The sequence below is a fragment of the Lissotriton vulgaris genome, chromosome 2_1 (genome assembly GCF_964263255.1).
Source record: "Lissotriton vulgaris chromosome 2_1, aLisVul1.2, whole genome shotgun sequence".
Taxonomy (NCBI): Eukaryota; Metazoa; Chordata; class Amphibia; order Caudata; family Salamandridae; genus Lissotriton; species Lissotriton vulgaris.
Window position 1 is genome coordinate 428,419,720 of NC_141687.1, and position 14,463 is coordinate 428,434,182.

Here is a 14,463-nt window from a genome sequence, read left to right on the forward strand (position 1 = left end):
CTACAGTGTTGTCTCTGTTTGGGAAACAGATACTTCTATGTACAGAGGCCTCTCTTTCTTCTAACCTCCCACTCTGTAAAAAAAATAAAACGCAAGTACAGGTATTATCCGATTCCCCCTGATAAGTGTATGGCTAGGTAAGCCTATGTTTTAACACTCTGAGAGAAACTGCTAGGCTCAGTATCTTTTGTGATCAGTTAAAAGTTTTTGTAAAGCTAATATGTCCCAAAGAATGCTACTGGGGTATGGCACATAGATGGGTCACTCACTGTGCACAGCAATGAGCTTGGTTTTTATACTGCCATGGAAAGAGTAGAACTTATTAAATTTGCAAGCTAAGCCAATGAGCATGTGCTGTAGGGCCAAAAGTGATCAAACTCAAATAGTCAAAGGTCAGTCAGACCTCCAAACGTTCGCAAATAGATTTACTGATGAAGAAATCTGATACAGGAAACGGGAAACAGTCTGCCATCTGGGCTTCTAAGTTAATATCATCAATCTAGAAACAGCCTATCTATTTAACATGAAAAACTAGTGCCAAGTAAATTACTGGATTACTAGCTGTATTTATTTGCATGCAGCAGACAAGTAGTCAGCACTGAACAGCACAGTAAAAAACAATTCCAAACCAGCATTAAAAATGCAATAGGTCTCGCCTTTCATTAAGTTAAAGCCATTTGCTTTGCTATACAATACCATTAGCAAAGCAAATAGCTTTAACTTAATCAAAGGCGAGACCTGTTGCATTTTCAAAGCTTGTTTTAAACTTACCTGAAGCTACCAGTCTCCTTCTGCGTTGTGTCTCTTGTTCACTTCCTGGTCCCTGGGACAGACTCCCATCCAATCCCCGTGCTGCTCTAATGCTATTAGAGCAGCGCATGGATTGGCCTGAGCGGGCTGGAAAGACACTCCGCTCAGACCAGGAGTCTGAGGGGTTTCTCCAGCCTGGCTGTTCAATGCAGTGGGACTGGAGAAACTGAAGTGCGCATGTGTGTTTGGCCAGTCTGAGACGGCCGGCCGAACACATATGCGCACTGAGGGAGTGCACATAGCACTCCACCCCCACCCCCTCCCATGCCTCTTCCCCACCAGTCTTTACAGTGTGGACTCAGAACCAGGAAATAAAAAATAAAAAGATGCTAGAGCATGGTTTTATTTTTCCTTTCCTAGCTCTGAACCAGGCAGTGGGGTGATGCTTCTCCGCCAAGTGGTCGGCGGTCTGCTTGGTGTTCAATTAATGCAAATATTCATTTGACTGATCAGACCTGAAGAACTTACCCAGTAAAGCAGCTACTATGCCCACCAGTCCGGTTCCCGCACCCAACTCGATCGCAGACCGCTTTTGTAGGTCAATAGTGCCCATCTCCAAAAATGTGCAGAGAATAACGGCCTGAAATGAGAAATCCAGCTTCAAAAATGTTGCCACCTTGCCATAAAATATTTGCTTTGAAGGAAAATCTGGACAGATCAGGATGCATTTAGTATTGCTGATGTCCACATCATTTACAATTACAGACTGCTTCAGTCTATACTTCGCAGTCATTTGTAATTGGACAGTAAAACAACATTGCTACAAGAAGGGAAAGTGCAATAAAAAGTAAATATTGCTATATTCCCATATTATCCATAGGAAACAAACTTTAGTTAATGTTTTTATTGTTTCATCTGTTTAGCCATACAATAAGTAAAAACTGTTAATATATTAGGAACATATAAAACAATGATCTATATAAAATTCAAATAAATACAGGGAGAAGGGTCAATATTCAACATTAGCTCTGAGGCAAAACAGCAATACCATTGTAACGCATTTAATCTCATATGATCTAAAAAGGGGCAAAAGCCATCTCCTGCGTTCTAGCTCATATTTTTAACAAAACAGTAAAAAAAAAAAAAAAAAAAAGTAATTATCCTTCCCCCCTCTTCAAATTATAGTCACAATATTCATCACCTGCGAGAAGTCTGGAGCATCTGCCTAGGTATTCCCTGGTCGGCAATTTGCCCAATCTGAACTTAGCATATGGAGTTTAGGTAGAACCTACTGGGAGAACCATGGCTACTGCTAAAATGCTCTCCCTGAATAGAACCGGGCCATATTGTAGACAGTTTCTGCTTCCACTTGCTCACAAGGTAGCGCTCATTAACCAGGCCAGCAGTATCCTGCTTTAATTTGCTCGGCTCAGACCACAGGAACCCCAGCGGCAACTCATTTAACGCAAGTTTGACTAGGCCAACCAATTATTCCTATCATGTCCATACGTATCGCAGCCTCTTCCAAGGACTTTAGGTATATAGCTGCCTTAGGGTTCCTCACCACTCTAACCCAGAGTAACACCGGTTTTAAAGCTGCTGCTCTGCTATTGGAATAAGATTGAGTTCTGCATAAAGTGCCATCAGGGGCGTGCCGGGACCCAGTCTTAGCAGGGCTCTAAGGAAGTTGTTCTCAGCCACTTGCGGTGAGAGTAAATTCCCAAATCTGAGCCCCACAAAGTGCTGCGAAACTGCTTTTTGCTCATAAATTTGAAGGATGATGCTGATACTCTTGGCACTTACCTTATGTCTAAAGTTTAAAGTAGCCCAGGGACAGCTTAACATTGTAGAAGCCCTCTGTAGATGGTTCTTCCATTGTAATTTCTCAGCTAATCATACTGATTGACAGTCTAGACTCTAGATGAACTCGCCAGCCGGGGTAAAGGCCATACTCTTAGTTTTAGTACAGTTATTGGTCAGGGACTTCATATGACAGTAATCTACAAATCGCATTAGTTATCAGTGTATTGTATTTTCTGTCTGTGTCAACAATAATGCGTCATCAGCAAATATTAGTATTGGGATCCTTTTGCCTGCTACACACAGGGGCAGCTAGAATTTCATCCTGTACATATTCTACTACATCTTTAAGGAAAAGGCTGAAAAGTAAAGGTGCCAGCACGCAACCTCAATGTACACTTTTTTTCTACAGGGAACATTTTAGTGCACTCGCCTCCTGGTCCATACGGGCACTTGCAGTGTTTTCAGTATGGAGCACCACTGTTGCCTGTACAAAGTCGATATCAGCCCCTTGGTTTACCAGTGTTCTCCATAGTTTTCCCCGATCTACTAGATCGAAGGCCGACTTTAGGTCCGTAAAAATGAAATACAATCGTTTTTTCCCTTTAATTACATACATATATGAAATCATTTATAATCAATGGTAGCCACTTGTGCTCTAAAATCAGCCGGGGCTCTGTTAAGATATGCGGTCTATCCACCCAGCCTTGTAACCGGTTTACTAGGACTGTACCCAAAGAGTTTGCCTGCCCCATCCAACAGAGAGATTGGACGATAATTGAGGGGGCAACCTCGGTCGCTCTTCTTGAATATGGGTGCCAAAATGGCTGATTGCCCAAAAGGTGGACGTTATTGGGAGCTATGGATGAGTTGAAAACGTTGGCAAGAACTCTAATGGTGGGGATCCTCCTGGGATCAGTGGGATTTAGGTCGGGCATGGCACTTTATGTTTCTTCATACTGCTTAGCTCTCGTTTCACTTGTGGTACCAAGATATTAATTGCAAAATGCTCCTTATTAAGGTCGTCTCTAATCAGCTGGGAGTCCGAAGTGCCATTGATCTCGACCCTTTACTAAGCACGAGAGTGTTTCACCCAAGCCCCTGGGCCAATATGGCAATCTAATGTATTTGCGGTCCCCTTCTCCACAAGGGTGACAACTTCCTAAAAGCTTTTGCATTTTTCCATCGAGGAGCTCTCTCAGCTCTGCCCAGAGGCTATTCTGCATTGCCAATTTCTTTATATTTAAAAGGCGTTTGTACTCTTACCTACATCTTAGAAAGTGTTCTTCGCTCTGAATTGCGAGACCACTCTCTTCATGTGGAAACATTCAGCATGGTACCAACTATCCCCTACTGTACTTTCTACCAGTCGGACAAGCAACCTCTACCCCGATCGGCTTTGACCACAGCAGTTCCCATACTTTTATCAGAGTCGTATGCCGACAATATAATGCCACTACCGTCTACAGGGTTATTCAGGATTGTGGTTCCCTATTTTACCTTTATACATTCAACGTGTGGAACTTCATTCTGGTATTTCTGTTTATTTCACCTTATTTTATTCCTGCTATTAGTAGGAGCAATATAAAGCTCATAGTTCACCTTGCTAAGCGTTAGTGTACCTCATGGAACTCGTTTTCATGCATAAAACCGCATGGCCGTGATCTCACCCTGCCCCATTAACAACAGCCAGGTCATACACATTCTCCCAGCGCTTGATGTGGATTTTAATAATATCTACCAATGAAGATCTTCTGCCATTATCGCAGGGCGCGTTAGCAGGAAAATCAGAGAGTACGACCATTGATAAAGCAGATAGTGGCTCATCAGAAATTTGGAGAAGGCTTCTCCCTTTTTGGTTAGTTTAAAGTGAATAATGACTGACTCAGGGATAACTAGGCAATGGCTGGCTCAGGGATACCCGAGTAAGAAACTTTAATATAAAACTGTAGGTTACAATAAAGAACCCTCCTCGATTACAATAGCTTGTTAACATCAAAATGAGGCCTGGAGGCGTCACAGATCCATACAATGACTTCATTTGCAAAAATTAAACCTCGGAATTGGCATTAATCCTAGGCTTTTTAATCTCGAAACTGAGCAATCAGAGCATTACAGCCTAAAAACTCACTAAAAATCCGAGTAACGGGAAATTGCATAGCCTCTTCACAATTGGTGAGAAAACACAATCTACGAATAGCACAATAGCACAAGGAAGTACACAGTAACCAGTCTTTTTATAGGTAAGTTAACAGAGCGCATACTCGAGGGGTTTAGACAACATACTAGGGCAAAGGTGCATTAGCTGAAGGTAAGTTGTACCAATGTCCCCTTCTTAGAAAAGCTGGATATTCCTGTATGGTCTGACTATTCTGGTGAGCCATGTGTTTTTTGGACAATCATTCAAGTCAATTGGAGGTGCTCCATCTTATCATTGGCATTTGTTAGCAGATTATTGGGATCCCCCAAAGTGTAACCTCATTCTGAGCAAGTGCAACGCCTCATGTGCTTGCATTGCCATTGACCTATCCCGTATACACAGGTGCCTCTATCCCATTATAGGAAATGGTGAAAACGTTCTTCCTAGTGTAGGTCAACAGGGTTCTAGATGCCTATACCCTCCACATAGCCTAGACCAAGGCTTTTATAGTATGGGATGCTTGCCTTTAAAGTATTGGACCAAGATTAATGGTTACTGGCCCACTTATACATCAATAAGTGCTATTACAAAATGAAGAACCAGTTCTGTCCAAATCTGCTGACAAAACTCTAGTAACTAACCACTGTCACCTGTGGCATCAACTCCAGGTCAGAGAACTGCACCAGTGACTTTACAGGGGTGCAAGCCTTGTTGTTTCAGTGGTGGAGTCTAGCAACTAAGGTTTTAGCTTACAGAGTTATATGGGTTCATAGCCAACTTTGGATCAGTACAAAGGTCTGGTACAAGGTCCCAGCATTTGAACCCCTTGAACAAACTCAAATCCCTTGTAAGAGAAAGGCACTGCATTTAACGAGAGGGAAGATGCGTTCCTATGTCCCCAGAGTTACATCTCTGGTTTTCTTTGTAGAACATAGTTTTAACTGCCCCATGTACCTGCGAGTAAATCACAGCTCTTTTCCTCTTTAAAGTTAATAAACTACCTGAACATTGAAATAATTCACTGTAATTTACTGTTTCATACCGTATATGAGATTCGAATCCATGCCCTTCCTATAAGCGCCTACTACTCCACTATCCTGCTCCTCATCCTCCAGATTTTCCTCCTATTCCTCTCTATTCTCCTCCTCCATATCCTCTGCCAACCACGCCTTTCATTCTTTGCCTCCACATCCTACTTATTGTCCTGCTCCTCAGGTACCACCTTCTCCTCACTTTCACCCTCTGCAATCTTCTCATCCTTCCACTCAACCCCACATCATCATTCACAGTATACCACTCAATCAATCTGGGATTTTGTTTTTTAGAGCGCACTACTAACCCGTAAGGGTTTGAACGCCCGGGGAGGTGTGGGGGGGGAGGGGAGGTGAGTGGGGTTGGAGGGTGGTGAGGGGTCGTCCGAAGAGCCAGGTCTTGAGGTCTTTTCTGAAGGCTTGCAGTGTAGGGCTTCCTCAGATGCGGAGAGAGGAGTTTGTACCAGGTCTTGGCCGCAATGTAGCTTAAGGAGCTGGCCCCTGTCCTGGCTCTGTGGATGCGAGGGAAATCAGCAAGGGCCAGTTCAGTGGAGCAGACGTTTCTCTTGGGGGCGTGAAACGGGATTCTTTTGTTGAGGTTTTGGGGTCCATTGTAGTGGAGGGCTTTGTATGAGTGTGTGAGCAGGTTGAAGGTAACACATTTCAACGTGGAGCTAGTGGAGATTGTGGAGGTGCTGGGTGATGTCATGTCGTGGGATGCTGAGGACCAGTCTGGCTGCGGTGTTCTAGACGGTCTGGAGTTTGCGAAGGAGTGATTTGTTGATTCAGGCTTAGCGAGCGTTTCCGTAGTCCAGCCTGCTGGTGACGGTCTTCCTGGAGTCGGGGGGTCCATTTGAAGGTCTTGCGCAGTATGCGGAGGGTGTTGAAGCACATGGAGGACTCAGCGTTGATCGGTCAGTTCATGGTGAATGAGGAGTAGACGATAATGCCAAGGATGAGGACTTCAGATTCCTCAGAGTTGAGCTTCAGGCAGCTGCTGCTTATCCAGGATGCGATGTCCTTCATTCCTTCATGGAAACTGTGCCTGCTGACGTCGGGTTCCTTGGTGAGGGAGAGGATGAGCTGAATGTCTTTGGCAACTGATACTATGCTGAGTCCATGTTTTCGGACGATGGTTGCAAGGGGAGCCCTGTAGATGTTGATGAGTGTGGGGCTTTGGAAGGATCCTTGGGGTACTCTGCATCTGATCTCTGTGGGTTTCGAGAGGAAAAGCGGGAGTCTTATTCTTTGTGTTCTGCCGGAGAGGAAAGATCAAATGCAGTCTGGGGCAGTTCCCTGTATGACCGGAGTTGTGGAGGCTGGCAGCTAGTGTGCCATGGAAGACTGTGTTGAAGGCTGCCGAGTGGTCTAGTAGAATGAGGGCTGCAGTGTGGCCTTGATCGAGGAGGGTGCAGATGTCATTAGCGGCGGCTAGGAGGGCAGTCTCGGTGCTGTGGTTGCTGCGGAATCCACATTGAGAGGAGTTGAGGAAGTTATTAGTTTCTATGAAGTGAGTTAGCTGGGTGTTGATGATTTTCTTAATGACTTTTAAGGCGAAGGGAGGAGAGGAACGGGCCTGTAGTTCTTCAGGTCCAGCGGGTCCGCAGAGGGCTTCTTGAGTAGGGGTTTACTTCAGCTCATTTCCAGTCGTCAGGGAATGTGCAGGTTTCAAGGGCGCAGTTGACTGTCGATCGTAGTTCTGGTGCGATGGCAGAGGCCGCCCTGTGTAAGATGTGGGGCGGGCAGGGGTCAGTGGGTGCTCTGGAGTGGTTGCTCTGGATAGTCTTTGCAGTGTTTTCTGTGGTGACAAGGGTACAGGTGAGGAGGGTCGGCTGGGTGGCATGCCCTGCCCTTGGTCGTCGAAGATGACATACAGTGTCCTGATCTTGTGGTGGAAGGAGCGGAGTTTGTTGCAGAGGTCCTGGGAGGGAGGGACGTCAGTGGTTTCGCTGTGGGGTCTGGTGAATTCTTGTACGATGGTGAAGAGTTCCTTGGAGCAGTGGGAGTTTCAGAGGATTCTATCCTGAATTAAGTTTCTCTTGGTAGATCTGATGAGTTGGTGGTGTGCTATGGTGGTGACCCTGTAGGCGGAGTGAGCTTCCAGGGTTTTGCTCTGCCTCCAGCTCTTGGATTCTCGAAGGTCCGCGGTGAAACAGGTGGCTTTCGTTTTGAGTCGCCTGTTGGAGTTTAGGGGCGGCGAGCGTGTGGGCGAGCATGTTGGCGCAGTTGGCGATCCATTGGTGGAGATCATTGGCTGCCGTGTAGGTGTCTGTCGTGGTAGGGGGAACAGAGCAGCTTAGGGCAGAGATGAGGTGCTCTTCGTTGATCTTGCTCCAGTTTCTGTGTGAGAGTTTTGGCGTAGTGGAGGCCGGTATGCCGTGGGTTTCCAGCCGGAGAAGTGGACGCAGTGGTGGTACATGCAGAGAGGTTCTGTGGTGTAGCTGTCTGAGTCGGGAGGTGGTGTGGCTGAAGCAAATGTTGTTTCCTCTGGCAAAGATGGGGTAGAGAGTGTGTCCTGCCGTGCGGGTAGGGGTGGAAACGAAAAAAGGCAAAAAATAGAGAAAGACAAAAAAGACAAGCAACAGAAAAAAGAAACCGAAAAAGGCTGGCAAACACGAAGCGGACCAGCAGAAGAGCAGACTCTTTCACTGGACCACCAGGGATGAGGCACAGGCAGGAGCATACGGGTGGAGGAGGGCCTCGAACACCTACCTGGAACCAGAAAGGCGCTGGGTGCACTGTCTCAATAACGGAGCTGCACAAGTGGAGAGCAGTTTCCCTGACTACACTCCAAGTCCTCACTGACCAACTGCTGCTAGCTGAGACTTTGGAATGCAAACCGCCTTTTACACCAGGCGATCATCACCAAACTTCACGACATTTGACTGTTGGCAAAGTAATATTTTGAATTAAAAACACTGTCTCAAGCCCTCAGAGTTTAGGGTGTAAAAATATGAAGCTATTCTGTTGTAACAAGAGAACAATGGGCTTAGCACACCTTTCCCTTAATGGAAACTGGTCTTAATATTAGATTTTCCAAAAGTAACTTTGCTTGGAACAAAGATGGATTTAGGCATCGCTTTTAAAAAAAAAAAAAAATTCCATTGTTCATAAAAGCCATCTGGCAAAGTCATTGAGGATTGGAGGGCCACTTGTGCTTGCCTTGTCATTGCTTAGCTTTTTCAATAATAGAAAGAAGATTAATTTCACAGAAACCTTATAAGAAATTAAGCAAAACAGTTTCAGGTACTGATAGGAATAGACATTTCTTTTTGGAATTTCAATTTTATTCACATTTTTGGTCTGTTAGCGGTCTGCCAAAGATGATTTCATCAACACATAGAAATATACAGTGAGTGGGCTTAAGATCCGCTGCCTTAAGTCACTATTGCCTTTAAGTACATTTTACATCAACCCACAGGAGTATCGTGCACATTTCCAGTGGAGAGTGGAAAAAGACGTTCCTCTTCAGTACCCCGCACTATGTTGATACTAGAAATAATTGGAACATTGAAAAATTCAAGAAATGATCTACTCAAAATATTTCAAACTAAGGGTAGCACTGATAGGCAGACGAGTGGTTGGGGGGGGGGAAGTTTGATACATCGGCACATAAGAAATTTGGGAATCTGATCATAAGTAGTTTGTGAACTGGACATTAAGCCCAACAATGTTGCGTCCACAATTCGCTTTTGATCTTCGAGACTAAATGTTCTAAAATAATTGTTTCTAAATCACACTGTCAGTTTTCACAACTCACATGCACTGCGCTGAACCACATATCTTAGAGCACCTTTTGTATATTTATGCTTATTATATATATTAATGCTTATCATTTTTAATATCTGTACAATTTAGATATATATTGCGGGTTGTGAGTTTGTTCAATTAAAGACGTATTGGACTAGAAATGTTGAATATGCATTGGATGATTCTGAAGGAACTATTGTTTTTATACTCTCCTACTTATCCAGCTCCCTAGAAATACAGGGTTGTCCCAGGTTACCTCAAAACAGTTACTCTTGCTGAGCACTGCCATTTGGTGGCTAGATTGGGGCAAGAGGCAGGATCTTCAAGTATAATGTGATGGTAATTTGTATGTATAAGCGAGTCAGAGGAAATTGAGGCTAGGGGATCCATTTTGGATGTCCTGGCAAGGCCTGGCACATGATGGAGGGTGAGGAAAATGCACTGAGATAATGGAATGCAGTGTATTGCCTGCATTCCTTTAGAGACAGTGAGGAGATCCATACACTAAAGTGAGTATGCATACACAATAGAAGCTGCTTCTAAAGTATTGACCGAAAACTCTTTAATCTTAAGTGAAGATGCTGGCATCTCATAAAAAGTGAAGGACTGTCCTCACACACCACCAGGTGTCATGCTTCATCATCGGCAGTCCTCGCATTAATGGTATGAAAATACCACTGGGTGGGTTGACCTGTATCAAACTCTAGGAATAATACTCAACAAACCCTTAGTTAGTATCCAACATGCTCCATGGGAGGAGAGTGGAGGAAGGACCCCTGTAGTCAAACTTGCATCAAGGTGCATCGCTTGTGATTGCACCTAGTCTTGTCTGCTCTCGCTCCCTGAATTTGGCAAGAATGGAGCCCTTATTTATTTGTCCTGATGAATGCCACGGACCCTTTGGGCCATGAAGGCGGAAACAGGTCGACTAAAGTAATCACTACGGTGAGGGGGCAGTAACATCCCCCCAGCTTCACCGTCCTTGTATTTTAACACCACATAGTTACGTTTCTAATTAAATTAAATTTGGTGATTTTATTGGTTTTTAAACTTCACCCACTTTCATGGGCCCCCACTTAGCTTTAGTAGTGCCTCCCAGTCATGAAGGCCGGTTACCAAACCTGATTTCTAGAGAGCGAGGACTGCTGATGATGAAGCATGACACCTGGTGGTGTGTGAGGACAGTCCTTCACGTTTTGTGAGATGGCAAGAGGATTAGAGTGTGTCCAGGAAGACTCCATAGTGGCGGTGAAATGTCTAGTGAGTGCAGAGTGCATGGGGGGAACTAGGGAGGACCCAAGATTCCGGTGCCCTCTGGTCTCGTATCCCATTTCTTGAGGGGGAACAACACTGATATACTTATCAGCATGACTGTCGTAGGGGAGGGGCAGCAATTACCCAATTGCCATAGGCACAATCCGAGCTCCAACTACCCTGGTCCACTCGGGACCCCGACTGCAGTGACCACCACAGCACAATATGGCCTGCATATGTCCTCCCTCCAGGCAGAGCAAAATCACAGAAATGTGTAGAGTGCTGAGCCTGCGGGTATTCCTGCACCAGACCCGGCGCTGTGGTTACACAAACTGAATCTGGGTGGGCACGGAGACAGATGCGGTCTGTGCCCGCTCTCCAATGCACTCCAGCAGGCTTTTCAGCTCTGATAATATCAGGTGACCGAGGACTCTAAATGTGCCATTCATACCAAGAATGGAGTAAAACAAAAAAAACTACATGCACATCTGACTGTTAAAATACTATTGCATCTGAGCTCCATTCAAACAAACTCCTATGAGGGGCCTCCCCGAAGAGAGTAGCATAGGCAATGGAGCAGGTGTAGTAACTCACAAACACAGATTTGGATTAGTGTAGTATTTCGTGCAACTATGTGATTAAAAGTACTTGCTTTCTTATCTGGGTTTACACGTGTCCCACATTGCAGCCGAAGATACAGCACTCAACATGGATAAGATCAAGCAGGGCATTAAACAGTCCCTTTCCTTTTGGCAGAAACTACCATTGTTATCCGTGGTAAGGCTGACCATCAGTAAAATGATACTACTTCCATGGAGCCTTTATGCCTTTCATGGTGTGATGTGCTGATCACTCAGGAGCGTGTTCGGGAGAATTGACACATACCGACGGCCCTTCTCTGGGGCAGATCACCTGCCTGCATTAGGCTCAGTACACTGGAGTTCCCTTATGGAAAGGGCAGCCTGGCCCGCCCAGATTTTAGTTTTATTAGACCTTTGTACCAACAGGGATCCTCTGGAGGCTGAAACAGATCAGAAAGTCCCTTACCTTCTGGTATTAATGTCTCAGATCAAGGATTGATATTTTAAATATCTGGTGGGGGTGACTCCCTTTATATAAATTATGGAAATATGGGAATACCAGTTCTTCCACAAGTAAAGACGGACGGCAGAGACAGCTGAATGGACTGATGCAGGCGTGCACAGAACTTGGAGACCTCTTGGAGAGGCTGGACTCTATCACATTTGAGGAGTCTAGACAGAGGTTCTTGGTGGGTTTGGGTCCGTTTTTGGCATGATTCCCGGGTCATGCAGCTAGAATCGGCCAAATTTATGTAGGTGATCATTGAACTTATAGCTGAGGCAGCTGGGTCTCCTTATACAGGGCAGTTACAGAACTGAACAATAGGACCTTTGATGGTTTGAGCCAGATGGGTGATGGACCAGGCTGACCCGTTTATAAACCCTGAGCTGGGCAAGAGTGATACAGTACCATAGTAACTCCTGCTTTCGCCTCATTCACTTTGATATACCCCATTGGGCCTACCTTACTCCACAAACCACAAGCAATATTGATCAGATACAATCGGATGAATGTCTTTGCAGTCATCAAAACGGGGTGGACCTCCTTCAGATGCTCTGGGTGTGTCTGTTGGTCAGTGAATATTGGGCGAAGATGGGGATGGTACAGGCTACACCTCTCACATAAATAGGGTTGAATGTATTTTAAATCAGGAGCCTCACTATTAGTATTTGCCAAGCATAGAAGCACGATGCTCTGGAATGAATCAACTCCATTGCCCTTTCTTACAATTGTGGTATAAGGACATTTCTGAGTGCCTTTAGCGGCCAGATGAAGATGGTGTGTACAGACAAAAAGCTGCAAGATGATCTGAAGGAAAGGAGAGAGATGAGGGAAATACTTGGAGGGTAGGTGATCCTAGCAAACCACAAACAGCACAGCCCTCACAAAATTGCTATTACTTTTACACCGGTCGGTGTTAAGCTGTGCATGTATCCAGGTTAGAATTTGACTGTATACGTATCCGGGATTGTGCTATTGTCCGATTGCTGGTGTGTGGTCTTTTATATTATTGCGCAGTTGCGTTTTTGATACCAGATTAAATACAATATTGGTCTGGACACTGAGATTATTGTGTCTGTTGGTTGACTGTTTAGAGCTAACCTCGAGCACCCCCACACTAATTTTCAGGGAAGTCTGGGACTACCTGCCCTCGCTACCCTGAGAGTCAAGTGCAGAAGGGTTTGTACATAGCCCAGTTTGCGCAGCCATTCTAGGACGGCCTAGTGAGATCCGGGGCAAACTACCTCAAGCCATACAGATGAGGCAAAGTAGCCGTGTGTACCCCATGCATCCACCCATACGAGGTCTGACAGAAGGTATACAAATATCATTAGCAGTTAGCGAAGTGAAGAAATTCATTCAAGAAAAAACGTGAGCTTCTCATTGAGCAAACCATCCTCCTTCTGAGCTGCTGGAGAACCACGTTTCTCTGCTCAGATATCAAGAAATGCTAAATGTCTAAATATATAATTCTCTTAAGTTAATCAAGACATGCATGACAAGGCTCCCGAGAATGTAAGGAATAAACAACATTTGGTATGCAAGGATCATTCAAAGTTCTCTGTAGCGCATAGAGTTGTTACAAAAGATCTGTCAGGTTGGATTATGTAACTGGAGGCGTCTAAACAGAATCGACAAATGCAACAATAATATAGCCTTAGAGGAAGAGGTGGTTCGGATTTATGGGTGCTTGTGGATATATCGTCCTCACAGGGTAACTATCCTGATCGGTAGTTTTACTAATAGCAGGAATGTAATAGATATAATAGACAATGAGAGGTTGATACAGCAGGGATGATGATTCGGCAGAGTAAAGAAAAGTCAAACGACGCAGGCAGTTAAAGGACTATGTAAACTTTAAGTTTGTTATGCTTCAAAAGTCGTACCAGTTGTCCTTTTGGATTAGTTCCTAACCTGTCTGCTGTCATCCTGGTTTTTTCTGTCAGGTGCCCATCCCTCTGATGCCCCATATCTTTTTTTTATCACATATAAAGGATAGAAGAGCAGAGTCTGTCTTCACCAGGCCTCCCTGCTCCCCGTTTGCTTATCCGTCCTTCTGATGTGGCTCGTCTCATGCTGTCCCCGAGTCGTATGGTCTCTACTGTGTTCTCAAGCCACTGAAACAAATGTAAGCTTTCAAATTTCAGTTCCAGTTCGAGAGGGAGATGCTTGGTTTTACCAACACCTCACAACGCAGTTTCGAAAGATGGTTGGAAGAGTGTTGGTTGAGGTGCAGCTTATGAGTATTCAGTTTTGGTGTCACAGTCGGCAGGCACTGTTTTGGCATTCATATCGTGCTTTCCTGCCCTACACAAGGCCCAAGGAATATCAGTGCATTACTGCATGAGGTGTAATGTGAATTGTGTGGGATAGGAATCCCAATTCAGGGATGCAAACTAGTGTATCTTGTAACCTAAGACGGGAAAAGTCTGTTCTTAGGGGAGTAGCCAGCTCTTCTTTGCTTTTTTGAAGACTAGGCGATTGATGATTATTCTTATTTTCTTCAAGCCAGATCTTGCATGTTTGTAAAGAAAAAACGCTCTTGCCAATGCGGTTTCATTTGAAAAAGGAAGCAACCAAGACCATTCTGGATATCAATTCCTCCTGATTATAGAGCGCGTGAGCAGTGTCAAGACATTATCACACAACCCGCTG

At 44.8% G+C, this 14,463-nt stretch overlaps 1 protein-coding gene across 3 annotated transcripts in view; it reads right to left on the bottom strand.

The window, feature by feature from the left end:
* Positions 1–14,463, bottom strand: part of METTL21A (methyltransferase 21A, HSPA lysine) — a 196,864-nt gene that overhangs the window by 18,203 nt on the left and 164,198 nt on the right. For all 3 annotated transcript variants that reach the window (XM_086955330.1, XM_086955327.1, XM_086955328.1), the window contains one exon: positions 1,279–1,390. In XM_086955330.1, the coding sequence (XP_086811456.1) occupies positions 1,279–1,390 (112 nt within the window). The remainder of the gene's footprint in view (positions 1–1,278; positions 1,391–14,463) is intronic.